Here is a 16394-nt window from a genome sequence, read left to right on the forward strand (position 1 = left end):
TATGAATTTCAATATGGATTTGTAGTGTGACTACGTTCTTGTTGCTCATGTGTGATCATGTTACAACTTTATCTGTATGTTATGTCATTGGTTCAGCCAGATTACATTTCTTTTGAGATCGCCTGATGGACCATTACGTAATGTATTAGTTTTGATTGTGATGAAGTGTAACTTAAACTTCAAACTATGTTTGAATTTTAGTGTGCCAAAATCTTAAGGTGAGCAAACAACCTATGATCTTGAAGGACCAGAAATCTGAACGGCAGTGCACTTAGGCATTTCTTACTTTTTGCCCGTATCAACACACGGATATTTTGCTAGTGTATGGTAAGAGTGTCTGTGGCAAACTCCAGCGATCATACTGGGATGCTGATCTATATCAGTATTCTTCCCACACTACATCCCGCTGACAACCTTCAGCATCTTGTACCTCAATGACTTCTAGGAGTTGAGGACTTGTCTAGGACTGAAAGTAAATATGTGGATACATGGGGGTCACCAAAACTAATGCAAAGTTATACGGTATCCCTCAACAACAAAAAAGAGCACATGATTTGGTGGTTCACATTAAACTACATTGAAAATCAGGCATCACCAGCAAAGATGGGAGCAGAGTAAACAGAAAGAAGCATAAACATCACAAGTGTATCTTTTAGCAAGGACATTGTTCCAAACTATGTCAAACTTTTGTATTAACATGATATCTGCAAACTCGAAATTAGCACGAAAAACATGTCAGTTTCACCACTATGACCTAGACGGTTGGATCCCATCTATCCAATGTTCAAATGCATCACAGTGGCACCTGGCAACTATTATACATCCTTGACATTGCAATCAAGTACCCTTCACCTTATTCATACATTCCACAAACAATGGTAGTCCAAGCACTAACTACTAGCTTCGTCAAACGGCAGGAGTGTCTGGACTACAGATTCCATGGTTGGCCTCTTGTTTCTATCTTCCTGCAAGCAGGAAACAGCCAACTTGATCATTGTTCTTGCTTGGACATAGCTGAATCGTCCACCCAATTCAGGGTCAACAAATTCATTAATCGATGATTCTTCATGTCCTCCCAGTTTATCAGCAAGCACCCTGACAAGCTTCTGCAGCATGCTATGCACCTCTGCACCTGAACCTACAGCCATCTCTGAAACTCTTGTCCCAGATAAAAGCTCAAGCAAAACAACTCCGTAACTATAAACATCGACTTTCGCCGTGATTGGGAGGCTTGAAACCCACTCAGGAGCTATGTAACCTATCGTTCCTCGCACCTGCGACAAGTTCTGTGTGGCTCCGCCTCTGTTTAGCAACTTTGCCAACCCAAAGTCAGTGATCTTAGGCTCAAAGTTTGTGTCCAACAATATATTCTCAGGTTTCACACCACAATGGATGACCCATTCTAAGCACTCATGGTGAAGATAGGCCAATCCTTTCGCGACACCCAATGCGATATTAAACCTTTGCTTCCAGTCCAACACGACAGTTTTTTGGTCATTGAACAAAATGTTTGCCAGGGATCCGTTCTCCACGTACTCACAAACCAACAGCCTGTGTGATCCTTCTGAGCAAAACCCCCATATTCTGGCCAAATTCATGTGGTAGATCCTCCCAATTACGCTCAGCTCAGCTTGAAACTCTTCCTTGCCTCGACTTACATTTTCCAGCTTCTTCACAGCCACTGGCCTTTCATCTTCTAGGACACCTTTATACACAGTGCCTGAGCTTCCCCTTCCTAGCTCAACTCTGAACTTTCTTGTTGCCTCAACAAGCTCTCTGTAACTGTATCTTCGAAAATGGCTAGTCATCATCCTGTAACCTTCCTCAGCAGCCCACATTTCTGATGGCCTCATCTCTCTTCTCAAGACAAAGAACCATGCGAATGTTATGAAAGAAACCTCAAAAACAAAAATTGCAACTATGAAACTGTAGAAGTACAACCAATTTAATTCTTCATCTCCAGTTTTGTGCAAATCTGGAAATGGATATCTGATTCCTCTGCTCATCTGATTGCAGTCGAGACGAGGAGGCGCAGGATCCAATACATTGGACTGAGGAATAGGTGTATCTGAAACATTCAACCTGGCAGGAAGTTTGAGATATATTGTTCACACGCTGGGTGTCGCGCAGCTCTTTCCATTGAAAAGAAGAGCTTTCGGGTAGCATGACCCTGCACCTTGCTGGTATTGAAAGCCTTTGCAGGTGCAGTCACTGATGCAACTGTTCCTACAAGTCTCAAAGGAAACTCCCAGAAGGCGCTTCTGATCAGATCCCCAGAAATCCGTGTGCGGGAGTTTCACAAACTTCATAGGTTCCTGATCATGACATGGTATGTTGAAACTAGCCGTGCAGCCTTGGGTCCAGTTACCCGGGTTGGTCATCACATAACCCGGTGGGCATGAACACGTTGGTTCAGGCGAGTAATGACAGATTCCATTCTGACCGCATATACCATGGATAGTACAAGGTTGGGAGATTGCTACCATTGAAACTGACCACACCCCATCTGAGTCGTTCAGGCTGTACAGCCGGAGATTACCATCAGGGTCAAGAGTTAGCCTTCTCCTAATCCCTGGCGCTGCATCAGAGGCCTTAGGTAGCACTCCATCAGCAAAATCACTAGATGCAAGGATCCCATTATTGTCTAGAATTGCCAATCTAGTACTGTTATACCGGCTTCTGTTATTTTCGTACACACTGTTATCAGGGTTTGGCCAGTATATATCCGAAACCTCGGGAACATCATATATAAGTGACAGCACTGATATATCATTGAAACGGAAGATGTAGTTACCAGGAGCACGCGACTGGGTTGTTGGGACCAACTTTGTCGCAGCCGTGATGCACTGGGCTGGTAGGAGCGTGTCTGTCGGTGAATCGAAACTTTGCCATATTATCGTACCACTGGTGTTCTTCATTACGAGATTCCCAGTGTCCAGCAGCTGAACATGCTGAACATTTCTGTGGGAGTTTCCATCATCATCAGCTTGCCACACAACCGCGTCATCGTAATCTGTGAGGACCATGTTGCCATCCTTGTGCAAGGTCAGGGCTGACCTCCTGGAGTGGACGGGGCGGTCGCGGTTCGCACTCCAGACGACGGTCTTGTTGGCTGCCTTGGAGTACCATATTGAGAAGGTGAAGGCGTTGTCATAGACGCCGTAGAAGCCACAGGAGAAGCTGCCATCCGGTGATTGCAGGATTTCACTTTGGTAGGCTTCAACGGCGAGGGAGGTTCCCGGTCGCAGTATGTCTCGATTCGCAGCGCTCGAGACTAACATGAAAAAGGAGAGAAGGGAGACAGTGGCAAGGTGTGTTGGAAGAGCAGGAACCATGGTTGCAGAGGTAGGAGCCCCAACTGACGGCCTGAACAAGTACCACTCGTCTATTTAAGGTGAGTTTCTGTCTCAATCCTAAAAGGAAAATATCAATCCAAAGTGAAATTCATGCTGCTACAGGGTTTCAACTCCTTAAACATCTAAAAGTTCCAGGGCTGTAATCATGCCAGTGCCTTTGCCTCACAGCCTCACAGGCAGTCCAAGTCAGACTTGCACGCACCGGAGCTAGCCCTGGTAGAGAGTGACACATTTGACCAGATAATCAAAACACTATGCCAGCGTCAAAATCACCAATGAAGGCGGGTTCCCGCGTATCCATTACAGCTGGCTGATTGATGCTTCGATGGTGACTTTGACTTATCTGCATTTGAACATTCAAAGGAACTGACCATGCATCAGGCCTGGATGGTCACTTTCAGGGAACTGATGCCCACGCTCTAGCCCACATAATAGAATCTGCAGCTTCCAGGAATGGAGGCAGTTGACTAATGCCACGTTGGGGGTCCAATATGCCCAATAGAGGGCTCGATTTGGTTTATCAATATTCGGTCAAAACAACTTTTCTGCAGCTAAACTAATAAAACGAGTTTCTAAATAAGCACCTAACAAGCTAGCGAGGGTTCAATTAAGTTTGTCATGCAAACGATACCCAACGCACACAATCTAGAGAGTACGATAAATTAGTTAGAGGCATATGGTGGCATACAATTCGACTGCCCGTACAAGAATAAGAATGTTGATCATGTTAGTTTATGTCATGCTTATAAGACCGGAGGAGAATAAAAGCAAATCATCAGCTATGAAATTGATTGTCCAGATCCTCCATTCGGCTGATGAAGCTAGAAGTACAATGAAGCAACGCTCTCGTAATAAAGTTCATGTTTGATCTGTAGACACTTATATTTGGCTATTTTATATACTGTAACACAAAGCAAGAAGTTGGTTCTTCTTTCCCAATGATAATCTTCTGCGATGTTTTGTGGCACGTGATCATATGGTGCCCATTAGTCTAATTGATGACATAATTCATGACGAGAGACGTTGCAAGAAAAACGAGAGAAAGAAAAGAGAGGGACCTTAACCCTCGTAGTCAATTCATCGAGCAGGACGCGTGCAGGATGGCCGAAACGAGCTCCATCCACCACTGTCCCCTGTACCGCGCTCTTGCGTGAGAAGGGCGGAGGAAGAGAGCGGCCATGTCTCGGTGGTCAGGGGAACTCTTGTATCTGGTAAGGACCAGCGCAACGTGCCGCCGCAGGCGCACGGCGACGTTGGTCGGTCAAGCCGGCCGGCGGGAGGAGGGGTATGAACAAGCAAAGGGACGGTTCTTTCCCGAACTCTAAACGCAGGAGGAGGCGCGCGCGACGCCTCTCAGCCGTTGGATCGAGGTGGAAGCCGTATCCGCACCGCCCGTCCTTCCTACGCGATGGCCCCAAGGGTTTATCAATATTCTCAGTCAAAAATCAGGTCTGCTCCTCCCCTCCTCCGCCTCCCCGCCAGTCTCGACAGTCACCGCCGGCCGCCTCGCTCTCAGCCACTCGCCGCCGCCCCCCCCCCCCCCCCCACCCCCACCCCGCGTCCTCCTGTTGTCTGCTTATCAATTGAATTTCGGACCCCATTTCGGATTGGGAAGCCGAGCGCCCCCAAGGCTCCAACCCTAGGCAAGGGAGCCCGCCGCCCTCTCGCCGCCCGCGACGATGCCGAGCTTCCCTCCGCCGGGCGGCGTCACCGTCTGCGAGATCAACCGCGACCTCGGTATGTACCCCCACAACCAACTTCCCCTTGCTCCTGCCGCTTTCTTGCAACCCCTCCCCACCAAGAACCACACACCACTAATCGATTGCGCATTTGGCATTGGCTCGCAGTCGTGGCGGACTCCCTGTCGGAGGATCGCGCCAAGGAGGCCTACGGCGATGTCCTCGTCAGTTCATCTTCACCTCTTAACTATCAGCTTTCATCTTTCCGCAGAGGATTTAGAGTTTTGTCATTCTAATTTACTCGCAATGTATTCACACGCGCACAATGTGGATATTTCAGGGGATGGTGTTCAGCCCAATTCCTTTCCAGCCGGATGATCTCCTAGCCAAGCACGAGGCTCCTGCTCCAGACGAAGCTGAGCTCGCTGAGAGTGTCCCCAGGACAAGTTTGGTCTCCACCATAGCCGAGTCCTTCAAGCAAATGCTCTTCCCTTCTTGCAATGTGAGTTTTCTGAATTTCTTGCATTCAGCTGTGTTTTATTACCGTTTCTCCGTAATGTGTCTTGTCCAAAGAAAAAAAACTCATGTTCAAAAAGAAAACCCTGCATTTCTTTGTCTGGTTATGGTCAAAAGATTCTGCCAGTATACCATATCGTCATAGTATGTTATCTCGAGAAGTAACCATGTGTCTGTATGAGAAGCAAGGGTTGTGTGGGATTTTATACTCATCAACTGCCAATGCATATAGCTACTAAAAAATACGTCGGTGTCTATGTAACTCGGCTGCATGCGAGTTGCTCCCTCGCCTGTGTCTCACTACTGAGCTTGCATAATTTGTTCTACAAGTTCCAAAAGCTACCGTCTGGTGTTGCGGTGGATTAGGATAATTCCGTTTGCCCAACAGCTTTTCCCTATTTTAGTGGCTAATTTTCCGCAGCTCATCATAAAATAATCACAGCACACCAGCACACTTATCCTTAGTAAGAGTGTTGAGTTCATCAAGATATGTTTACATTACAACTGCACCGCTGAATACAGCTTGGAAAACTTGCCATGTTATTTCATGACATGGTTTATGCTTATTATGTCTCTCTCTGTGCATGATTTTCCCGCTTTTCTAACATACTTGCTCCATTTCTTGTCTTTAGTCAGTTATCTCAGATTAAATCCTCAAGATGCTCTTTTAGAATATTCTCGAGTTGCTGCATAGTTTCTCATTATGGTTATTTAAATTCATGACAATCATACTGACAAAGGACATTTCGTTTACCAGCCAAAACTGCTAGAAGAATTTGATACCCAGAAAGTAAGCTGGAATCCACACAAACACTGTTTAGCATTTGTATCTGGGAAGGACCAGGTTACGGTCCATGACTTTGAGGATTCAGGTGAGATTTGCCTACTTGTATCAATAAATGGATGTCATTCCTGGTTTTTGTGGTGCATAACTTCGTGAGTGTCTGTTTCAGTTTTTAATGAACTAATATGTTTATTCACTTAGTTGAAGTCCATAATAACTGCTGATTTTCTAAACAGATGGTAAAGAATCGTGCATTCTAACAAGTGAACATCAAAAGGAAGTTCAAGCTATTGAATGGAGGCCAAATAGCGGGAAGATGATTGCAGTTGGCTGCAAGTATGTAGTAGTATGCATTAGTATCACCTAATAATGGAACAGTATTAAAATGCCTCCACATTCTTGGTCATTTCATAATAATATACTTTTTGACTGAGTTGGCAATTGTTAGAGTACGTAATGGGCCTAATGGGCCCGTTAGTCTTAGGGTTAATTAGAGATAAGGGTCGCTTGCTTAGGGGTCAAGCAAGCCTTGCTTGGGAGTCAAGTAAACCTCTCTATATAAAGAGAGGAGATGTATCAATCTAATCAAGCAAGAATTAAGAAGGAAATCCCTTCCCTCTTGCCCGGCCGTGGGCAAAAAGGCCCCCGGCCGGCCCTCTCCCGCCCTCCTTCTAGCAGCGCCATAACAATTTGGTATCAGCTAGCTTCGGTTCGAGCATGTCTTCACTGCTGCCCAGCCCGTCTCTCCCGCTGCCGGTCACCTCGTCGCTTCCGGCGACCACCACAATCGTCGCCCCGTTCCTGGCCGCGCCGGGATCCTCTGTCGCACCCGCCCCCGCCGTCCTCACCCCGGAGGTGTCCGGAGTGCTACGAGAACTAACCCAGGCGGTCCAGGAGATCCACCTATTCTTGGCTGGGTCCTACGGGCCGCACCCGGCTGCGCCGCCCATCGCCGCCCCCGCGCCGCTGTGGCTGCCGTGGCAGCCGCCGTACCAGGCGGCCTCTGTCGCGCTCGCCGGGCCGCTGCAGCTGCCATCCATCGCCACCACCGCCCAACCCTGGCTGCAGTGGCAGCCGCCGCTCCTGGCAGCCTCCGCCGCGCCCGGCGCTCCGTCGCAGCAGCCGCTGCCGTGGCAGCCGCCGCACCAGGTGGCCTCCGCCACGCTCGCCGGGCCGCTGCAGCTGCCATACACCGCCACCACCACCCCGCCCTGGCTGCAGTGGCAGCCGCTGCTCCTGGCGGCCTCCACCGCGCCCAGCGCTTCGCCGCAGCAGCCGCTGCCACTGCCCGGCGCGACACCGCAGCAGCGGCTGCAGCTACAGCAGCTACCGCCGGTCAGCTCCGCTGCCCAGTATGGGATGCCCTACGACGGGACTGTGACGACCTCGTTCCCATCAGCGCCGCCGCCGTCCCAGGGCGTCCACATCCAGCAGATCAAGTCCCCGCCATCGCCGTCACCGTTTCCGTCTTGGATCGCTACCCGCCACGTGTCGGCGGCGGTGAGGCTGCAGGCTGCTGCGTGCGGCCTCCTAGCGCGTCGGCGTGTGCGGGAGATGCGTGGTCTGCAGCTGCGCGCGGTTTCCCCCACGGGCGATGGGCATGCTGTTTTCCCTGCGTGCAGCGACCTCAAAGTCTGCGACATCGGCGGTTGGGGGGGCGCAACCCTCCTCGTCATTCTCCATCGCAATCCCTCCACTCTTTCCTGTGCGGTGCAGACCAACAGCCGTTCGGCAGGGAAAAGGCATGGTGTCATCGACAGCAGCGCACCGCGTAGCACCACTGCATTCCGCCACCGGCCGCCGCGAGGGCGCCTCTGCTGGTCACTCTTGCGACCACTTCCAGGTGGTCATACACATGCACTCATTTTGTCCAGGTGGTGTCCATGGGATCCAGGTGGCTGTACACGTGCACGTCCGACGTGTGGATGGTGTCCACTTTTTGTTAAGGGGTCCAAAATAAAGCGTCCCAGTCCATTTCAGGTTGAGCATAATAAAACAAGCCGAGATGTAAAATGCTTGTTTTTAGGTGTTAGGTTTGTGTTGCATCGAGTCATGGTTATAAGTTGGTTAGGCTGCAACTCGAGGACAAGCTGCATGTCCAGGTGGGGTGTAGTGTTAGAGTACGTAATGGGCCTAATGGGCCCGTTAGTCTTAGGGTTAATTAGAGATAAGGGTCCCTTGCTTAGGGGTCAAGTAAGCCTTGCTTGGGAGTCAAGTAAACCTCTCTATATAAAGAGAGGAGATGTATCAATCTAATCAAGCAAGAATTAAGAAGGAAATCCCTTCCCTCTTGCCCGGCCGTGGGCAAAAAGGCCCCCGGCCGGCCCTCTCCCGCCCTCCTTCTAGCAGCGCCGTAACAATTAGTGTTAGAGTACGTAATGGGCCTAATGGGCCCGTTAGTCTTAGGGTTAATTAGAGATAAGGGTCACTTGCTTAGGGGTCAAGTAAGCCTTGCTTGGGAGTCAAGTAAACCTCTCTATATAAAGAGAGGAGATGTATCAATCTAATCAAGCAAGAATTAAGAAGGAAATCCCTTCCCTCTTGCCCGGCCGTGGGCAAAAAGGCCCCCGGCCGGCCCTCTCCCGCCCTCCTTCTAGCAGCGCCATAACAGCAATTTTCTTTTCAGGGGAGGTATATGCCTCTGGTCAGCGTCATATCCTGGCAATGTTGCATCTGTGAAATCTGGTGTCGCCTCTTCTTCCTTTGGCGCCTTCCCTAGAGGTTCTAGTGGTCAGTGGATTCTGGTGGATGTTCTTCGTGGTTCTTCTCCTGAGCTAGTTAGTGCACTTTGCTGGAAACCTGATGGAAGATATCCTTTATTAGTTTTTAGAATGGCATCTATTGAAGGTTACCATCTATTTTATCTCTCTTTTTTGAAAACTAAGAAAACATCAAAAGAACTGCAGGCAACATGTGAAAATTCCAATTTTCCAGATTGGGCAGCAAAGAACAATATGTAAATTCTAGATTAATATTTACGATGCACCCTGCAAACAGAAAGACTTACACTACTTGTTACTTGAATTTACAAACTGTTGATGGTTTTAGATAATTTCCCTTGACATATCTCCACATACTTGGCCTCGGCCTCTTGTAATGGCCAGTCATTCACAATTTGGGATGTTTCTCAAGGTATATCCGTTTCTTCTAAATTCAGACATCCAATCCTGTCTTTTACAGATCTGTATAGTAATGTATATACATATTTGTTTTGTTGCAGGGTTGGGAACTCCTATACGACGCGGATTGAGTAGCATATCATTGGTGCGGTGGTCACCTAGTGGAGATTACCTTTTGACTGCTAAATTGTATGAATATATTTTGTTCCTGTCTTTCATTACTATTTATTTTTATGAATGATATAATTCAATTTTTTGTGTTAGCGATGGAACTTTTCACTTATGGGAAACCAACACATGGACGTCAGAACCCTGGTCTTCATCCAATGGATATGTAACTGTAAGTGGTATATACATTCCTAAATAACTAAAGTTTGAAGACTGGACAGTCAAATTCCTAAGTATAATGCTATTGTAGTATTTTAAACCTAAGCATAATTGCTAAGTTGTGAAATCAACGAGCAACTTACTGCATGCTACAGTATATTATGCTTATAACTCCGGAGGTTATCTGGGGTCTGTATGTATATAACTTTATTCTCCTGAGTCCATGAAATCTAACGTGCTTAGCGTGATTGTGAAAAAACTAACTTATTCCTGACTTTGTAATGGTGTATATGAAATTATTTTGAATGCTAATATGTTTAGCATGATTGTGTGACAACTTTGTACCATTTGTTTCTTGAGGTTTGTTACACTTTCTTATTAATGTGTTTTAGGTCACCGAAAGTAATTTGAATTTTTTTAGGTAACATAATAGTTATTTTTCTTCAGCAATTAGTGTTGCCTCTGTTTGTTCAGTTTGAACATTGTTAGTATTGGCTTTGCATAACTCTTAATTTGACTTACAGCCATATATCCGGTGTCGCTTACAGACCCTTAAAACAGTATAGTGGATTGATTGTGGTGCTACTGTTTTTTTGGAGGCATGATGTTTATTGATTCTTGTATGCTTAATGTCAGGGAGCAAACTGGGACCCAGAAGGTCGTGTTGCATTGTTATCCTTTTCTAACTCAACCACACTAGGTTCAGTTCACTTCTCATCAAAGCCACCATCTTTAGGTATATAGACATTACTGTATTCTTTCAGCTCAAGCTATGCTATTGTGTACATTTCCTTAATCCTGATAAGTTATGATGTGTTTTTTAACTTCAGATGCCCATCTCCTACCAGTGGAGCTTCCAGAAATTTCCTCTCTGATTGTTAGGTAACAAAAGCGGCACTACCATTCTACTCTTGACTTCATGTGGACCTCATGCAACATATTTACTGTTGTCTTGAATGCTAATTTTAGCTGGTGATATTTCAAAGTAACCACATTTGTGGTTGCGTTGTTGATTTTTATTTCTGAAGTAACAAGTTTTGTGAATTCAATTTGCTTTCATCTTATGTAGCTTGGAGGTCATTCATATACATATATGCTCTATATCTTTGTAAGGTCGAACTGTAGCAACCCAGAAATACAACCTGGTTGTGGCTGGCTTCCATGCACTAATTTATGCTTTTAACTGCTTCATCATCCAGTCGAGGCATAGAGAAATTAGCATGGGATGCTTCAGGAGAGCGTCTGGCATTGTCATTCAAAGATGGTAATGAAACATATCAGGGACTTGTTGCTGTCTATGACGTGAGAAGATCTCCGCTTGTGTCAGTTTCGCTGGTGTAAGTTCGGAATCTTCCTTTTTATGCCCATTATCTCGATTATGATGATTGTGTCATGAATCCTGATGACACACATGGTCTGATGAAATTCCTGTGCACACGTCTAGTGGATTCATCAGAGGACCTGGAGAGGGCGTGAAGGCGCTCGCGTTCGCCTTCCACAACAAATTCAAGCAAGGACCGCTGCTTTCTGTGGTAAGATGGAGGTCCCTGAAGTTTTTCAAGTACTCCCTCCCTTCCTAAATATAAGTCTTTGGAGGGATTTCATTATGGACCACATACGGAGCAAAATGAATGAATCTACACTCTAAAATGCATCTATATACATCCGTATGTGGTTCATAGTAAAATCTCTACAAAGACTTATATTTAGAAACGGAGGAATTATATGATAAAAAACAGTTTTGCTCACAAATCGTTTTCCAATTTGACAATGCAGTGCTGGAGCAGCGGCTGGTGCTGCACATACCCCCTGATACTCCGCTCCCATTAACTATCTGCTGGACACTTGTGTGGCGTTTTGCTCCCCGAGACCTATTTCTGATTTCGGCAATATATATTTGTACTCTTTAAGAGATGACGGGCTTCTGATACCTCCCTACTGCATAGCACTTTCTTGGTTTGTTTGTGCTCCTTTTTCTTTTTTGCATTGGGAATGTCTTGTACATCGGCTGTCTTTGTTACTAGTATTGGTAGTGATGGTGATGGTGTTTAGAGCATCTACCACCGGATCACTCAAACCCTCTCCAAACTTTCACTCACTGCCCGGTCATAAAATTGCCACCCTGACGGATCCTCCAAAGCCAGCCCAAACATCTGGGTTGTCTTGCACCCCTTAAACCCAACCAATATGTGGGGTGGATTTAGGGATGTCTGGATGTGCCCACACATACACATACATCATGGGCAAACCAACCAACACTCCCCGTTGCTCCTGTGAGGCGACTGGGGGGGGGGGGGGGGGGGGGGGGGGCTAGCCACTGGCCTCGGCCCCCTTCTTCCCTTCCTGCCCTTGCCGTTGTCAGGCCACACTGACGAGCAAAGCCTGTCGACGCCGTTGGCGGTGGGGCTCCTTCACTCCATGCTTGGGGGTGGTTGGAGGTGGTGAACGGCTTACGGCGGTGCATTGCGCTGGTGAGGGGTGCGGTGTCGGGATCTGGAGACGGGGTCGCAGGAGCCTGGTGGCGGCGCGGTGGGCTTCACATGGTGGACCTGCGCCGACTTGGCCACATCTGGTGGGTTGGCGGCGTCTCATCGGCGGGCGCGGGCGCATCTGCTGCAGCGTGCTGCGCGGTTGACGTTGCCTACGTGCCTGTTTTAGCGCGGCTTGAGGCATCGCTTCTATGGGGACGGATCTCGGCCACTCCGGCGCCCTCGTCGTCGAGCGGATGGTCAGGGTGTGCTCCTCGCGCTCCTGTCTCGACGACTGTGGTTGGCGGTTACAGGAGGCGACGTAGGGGAGGTAGGCAGAAGGGATGGGTGGTGAGGCCACCCGCCACTGGCGGGGGTGCTGGTTCGAGGTTTGCGTCGCTCCTCCTCACCCTTTCCCCGACTTGGTGCCCCCAGTTCCAATCCTGGCGTGATGGAGGTGTGTCGGCCGTTGGCGGTTCCGGTTGTGTAGGGGCCTGCTGGCTGGTAGAGGCCCTTCCCTTTCGATGGCCGATGAGGTGCCGGGATGCAGGGCGGCGACTCTGTGGTGTTCGTGGGTGGTTCTCGCAGCTCGGGTGTGGCCTGGCAACCTTGGTCGTGTGGGTGGCGGGGTGGCTGGGGCTCGGCAGTGCATGGTCGTGGTGCAGCAGGTCTCTCGTGACTTGTTGTAGATCGAAAGTATGTCTAGAGGGGGGGTGATTAGACTACTTTAGTTGTGGGTAAATTTTACCAATTCTACCGAGTCTAGTATCACCCTACACATGCAATTCTAAGAGTATAGCAGGGTAAAATAAAACATTGCACATGTAAGTAAAGGAGGGGTTTGAAGATTTCAAACGCAATGAAGACACGATTATTTCTGGCCTGGTTTTGATAGGTTGTGCTACCATACGTCCATGTTGATGGAGACTTCAACCCACGGAGGGTAACGGTTGCGCGAGTCCATGGAGGGCTCCACCCACGAAGGGTTCACTAAGAAGCAACCTTGTTTATTCCACCATGGCTTCCGTCCACGAAGGACTAGCCTCACTTGTGTAGATCTTCACGAAGTAGACGATCTCCTTGCCCTTACAAACTCCTTGGTTCAACTCCACATGATCTTGGAAGCTTCCAAGTGACACCTAACCAATCTAGGAGGCAACACTCTTCAAAAGGTAATAGATGTTGTGTTGGTGACGAACTCCTTGCTTTTGTGCTTCAAATGGTAGTCTCCTCAACACTCAATCCCTCTCACAGATTTGGCTAGGGTAGGAGAAGAATTGGAGTGGAAAGCAACTTAAAGAGGCTAGAAATCAAGGTTCAGATGATAGGAATGGAATTTCTTGATCTCAACACATGAGTAGGTGGTTCTCTCTCAGAAAATGAATGGTGGAAGTTGTGTTTCGTTCTGATGGCTCTCTTAGAGAGTAAGTGATGATGGAGGGGTATAAATAGGCAGCACCAAAAAATCCAACCGTTATAAGCTTTTGACCTAACTCAGTGGCACCGATATGATAATCTGGGTGAGACCGACTAGTGCAAAAGACTTGACCGTTAGGCTTTTGGTGAGACCGATTATACCAACTCAGTGGGACCAGAGTGCAATGGCTAGGGCAAGACCTCGTTTCGGTAATTCCGATCGATTCATCTTGGTGATTCCGAAATGAAGCAACTTCATTACAGAAGCTTGTCAAGGCCGTCTCGGTGCGACTGAGAACCATTTCGATCAGACCGAATTGTTAGGGTTTTGGTTGTGGCAATGGAATGATCATCTCGGTCGGTCCGGAGTAGGTGATATCTGTGGGACCGAAATGATGAATTAGGGTTTGGACACATGTGTTTTGGGAAAGTGATTGAGGGTTTTTTGAGCAATACCACTAAGCACTTTGAGCAACAACCTCATCAACAATACCTCATCCCCTTTTAATAGTATTGGCTTTCCTAAGGGACTCAATATAATCTTGGATCACTAAACAAAAAATTTAGAGTCTTGGGAAGCCAATTCTTGTCCTTGGCATTTTGAGGGGTCCACATCCATTAGTCCTTGCCATGCCAATCATTGATCTTTTCTGAAATCTATCATCAATGTTCATTAGATCAATGACATATATGTTTTTATTAATTACCAAAACCATCCGGGGATTAGTTGCACTTTCACTTGTCACCATCTGTACGGAGGTGGAGCGTCTATGTCGGGGAGAATTCGTTGTCTGGCGGTGGTCAAACCAACGGCGGCAATGCCCGTGTGTGTTGTCCTTGATGGAAATATGTCCTTGATGGAAATATGCCCTAGATGCAATAATAAAATGGTTATTGTTATATTTATTTAATCATAATAAAGGTTTATTATTCATGCTAGAATTGTATTGACCGGAAACTTAAATACATGTGTGGATACATAAACAAATACCGTGTCCCTAGTGAGCCTCTGCTAGACTAGCTCGTTAATCAAAGATGTTTAAAATTTCCTAACCATAGACATGAGTAGTCACTTGATAACGGGATCACATCATTAGGAGAATGATGTGATGGACAAGACCCAACTGTTAGCATACATTTGATCGTTCAGTTTATTGCTACTGCTTTCTTAATGTCAAATACATGTTTCTTTGACCATGAGATCATGCAACTTCCAGACTCCAGAGGAATGCCTGTGTGCCATCAAACGTCACAATGTAACTGGGTGATCATAAAGGTGCTCTACAGGTATCTCCGAAGGTGTCTATTGGGTTGGCATGGATCGAGACTGGGATTTGTCACTCCGTGTGATGGAGAGGTATCTCTGGGCCCTCTCGGTAATACAACATCACAAGAAACTTTGATAGAGGCGAAGGTGTCCCGATGTTTTGATGAGATGGTGGCTATCGTTTTCTGTGGGAGTCGACCTTGACGGTCTGACTACGAACGTGTGATACGTCGCGCCTTAGCAATCGCTAAACCAACTTCCGAGGGGTTATTGACCACGTCGGAGCACGATCAACCTGATCACAAGGGTCTGTTTTCCTGCGAGCAAACGAAGAACAAGCAAGAAACTGAGATTGCAATCTGGATATTGCGAATATAAGAGGAAAGCTTTATTAATGAAGGTGGGGTTCTGTGACGCCTTTGTGACGCCTTTGTCTGGTCGTTGAACACAAACAAAGTATGCGAAGTTGCAGCTATCGCGAACTTTTAATCTAAACAAAACCCAAAGTCTAAACGGTGCCCTAAGGGCTGTATATATGGAGGAAGAGAGGGGAATTTCGTGGCCCTTGAAGGAGGGGTCTGAAATCAACCCTATCTCTTGTTTCCCCACCCATACGGACTCTAAAAGCAGCCCATACTCAAGTATTTCGAAATTACATGGGCCTGGCCCAAAAATAAGGCGACGCAACACCTATAATACCCTCTGGACGAAATTTATGAAGTGGCATCTTGTATATTTCGTCCAAGGCTTCATGCACTCACTATGGTGGCTTCAAAGTCCTGAAATCATCACTTGTAACTCCGTTCTTGTTCCCGTTGCGCATGCCATCATCTCCATGCTTGATCTTGCTCCAATGTTCATCCTTCTTGTCCAAGTTAGGCCCTTCATTTGTGAGCAAGACAAATGTATCTAATTTAGGCAACATCATATTCTCATGAACATTAGAATCATTACCAAGAAACAAAAGTACCTGATAATTTAACTGGCGTGCGCGAGCTCTAGTAATTTGTCTAGTATGTATAGCAGCAGGGGTTGTGGGTGTAACAATGGTATTGATGTCCTCATCAAGCTTGCAAGCAAAGTGACTAAGGAGTTAGTTACGGGATGATGTATTACGGAACGAGTAAAGAGACTTGCCGGTAACGAGATTGAACTAGGTATGAAGATATTGATGATTGAATCTCGGGCAAGTAACATACCAATGAAATGTTCTGGTGTGAGAACACTTTATTTGGGCCAAGGGGTAAAGCCCACGAGGCTTTAAGAAGGTGCAAAAGGAGTTTTGCGGAGACTAGGGGCCAGACACCAGGCACCCTGGCGTCTGGGGCCAAACGCCAAGGACCCTGGCGTCCGGTCCTGGAGTCCGAGAAGGACTCCTGCCTTGTGGGCAAAACCAACTTTGATGAGGCTCTTTCTCCAAGAAATGACCCCAGGGCTCAACATATAAATAGAGGAGCAGGGC

General features: G+C 47.2%; 3 protein-coding genes across 3 annotated transcripts; 1 reads left to right on the forward strand and 2 right to left on the reverse strand.

Annotated features, from left to right (window-relative positions):
- Nucleotides 1–650: 650 nt before the first annotated feature.
- On the reverse strand, nt 651–2006 carry LOC123111289 (putative receptor protein kinase ZmPK1). Its single transcript, XM_044532045.1, has one exon. The coding sequence runs from the start codon at nt 2004–2006 to the stop codon at nt 891–893; it is 1116 nt and encodes a 371-aa protein (XP_044387980.1). The 3' UTR covers nt 651–890.
- LOC123111287 (putative receptor protein kinase ZmPK1) lies at nt 651–3335 on the reverse strand. Its single transcript, XM_044532042.1, has one exon. It carries the CDS (start codon nt 3333–3335, stop codon nt 2109–2111), a length of 1227 nt encoding a protein of 408 aa, XP_044387977.1. The 3' UTR covers nt 651–2108.
- Nucleotides 3336–4830: 1495 nt separating this feature from the next.
- Nucleotides 4831–11783, forward strand: LOC123111286 (aladin). The gene is made up of 14 exons (XM_044532041.1): nt 4831–5093; nt 5204–5259; nt 5376–5537; nt 6309–6423; nt 6572–6671; nt 8962–9144; nt 9409–9467; nt 9556–9643; nt 9719–9794; nt 10418–10517; nt 10612–10663; nt 10981–11118; nt 11226–11313; nt 11558–11783. Exons 1-14 carry the CDS (start codon nt 5036–5038, stop codon nt 11609–11611), a joined length of 1329 nt encoding a protein of 442 aa, XP_044387976.1. The 5' UTR covers nt 4831–5035; the 3' UTR covers nt 11612–11783.
- Nucleotides 11784–16394: the final 4611 nt, after the last annotated feature.

The sequence above is a fragment of the Triticum aestivum genome, chromosome 5B (assembly GCF_018294505.1).
Source record: "Triticum aestivum cultivar Chinese Spring chromosome 5B, IWGSC CS RefSeq v2.1, whole genome shotgun sequence".
NCBI lineage: Eukaryota > Viridiplantae > Streptophyta > Magnoliopsida > Poales > Poaceae > Triticum > Triticum aestivum.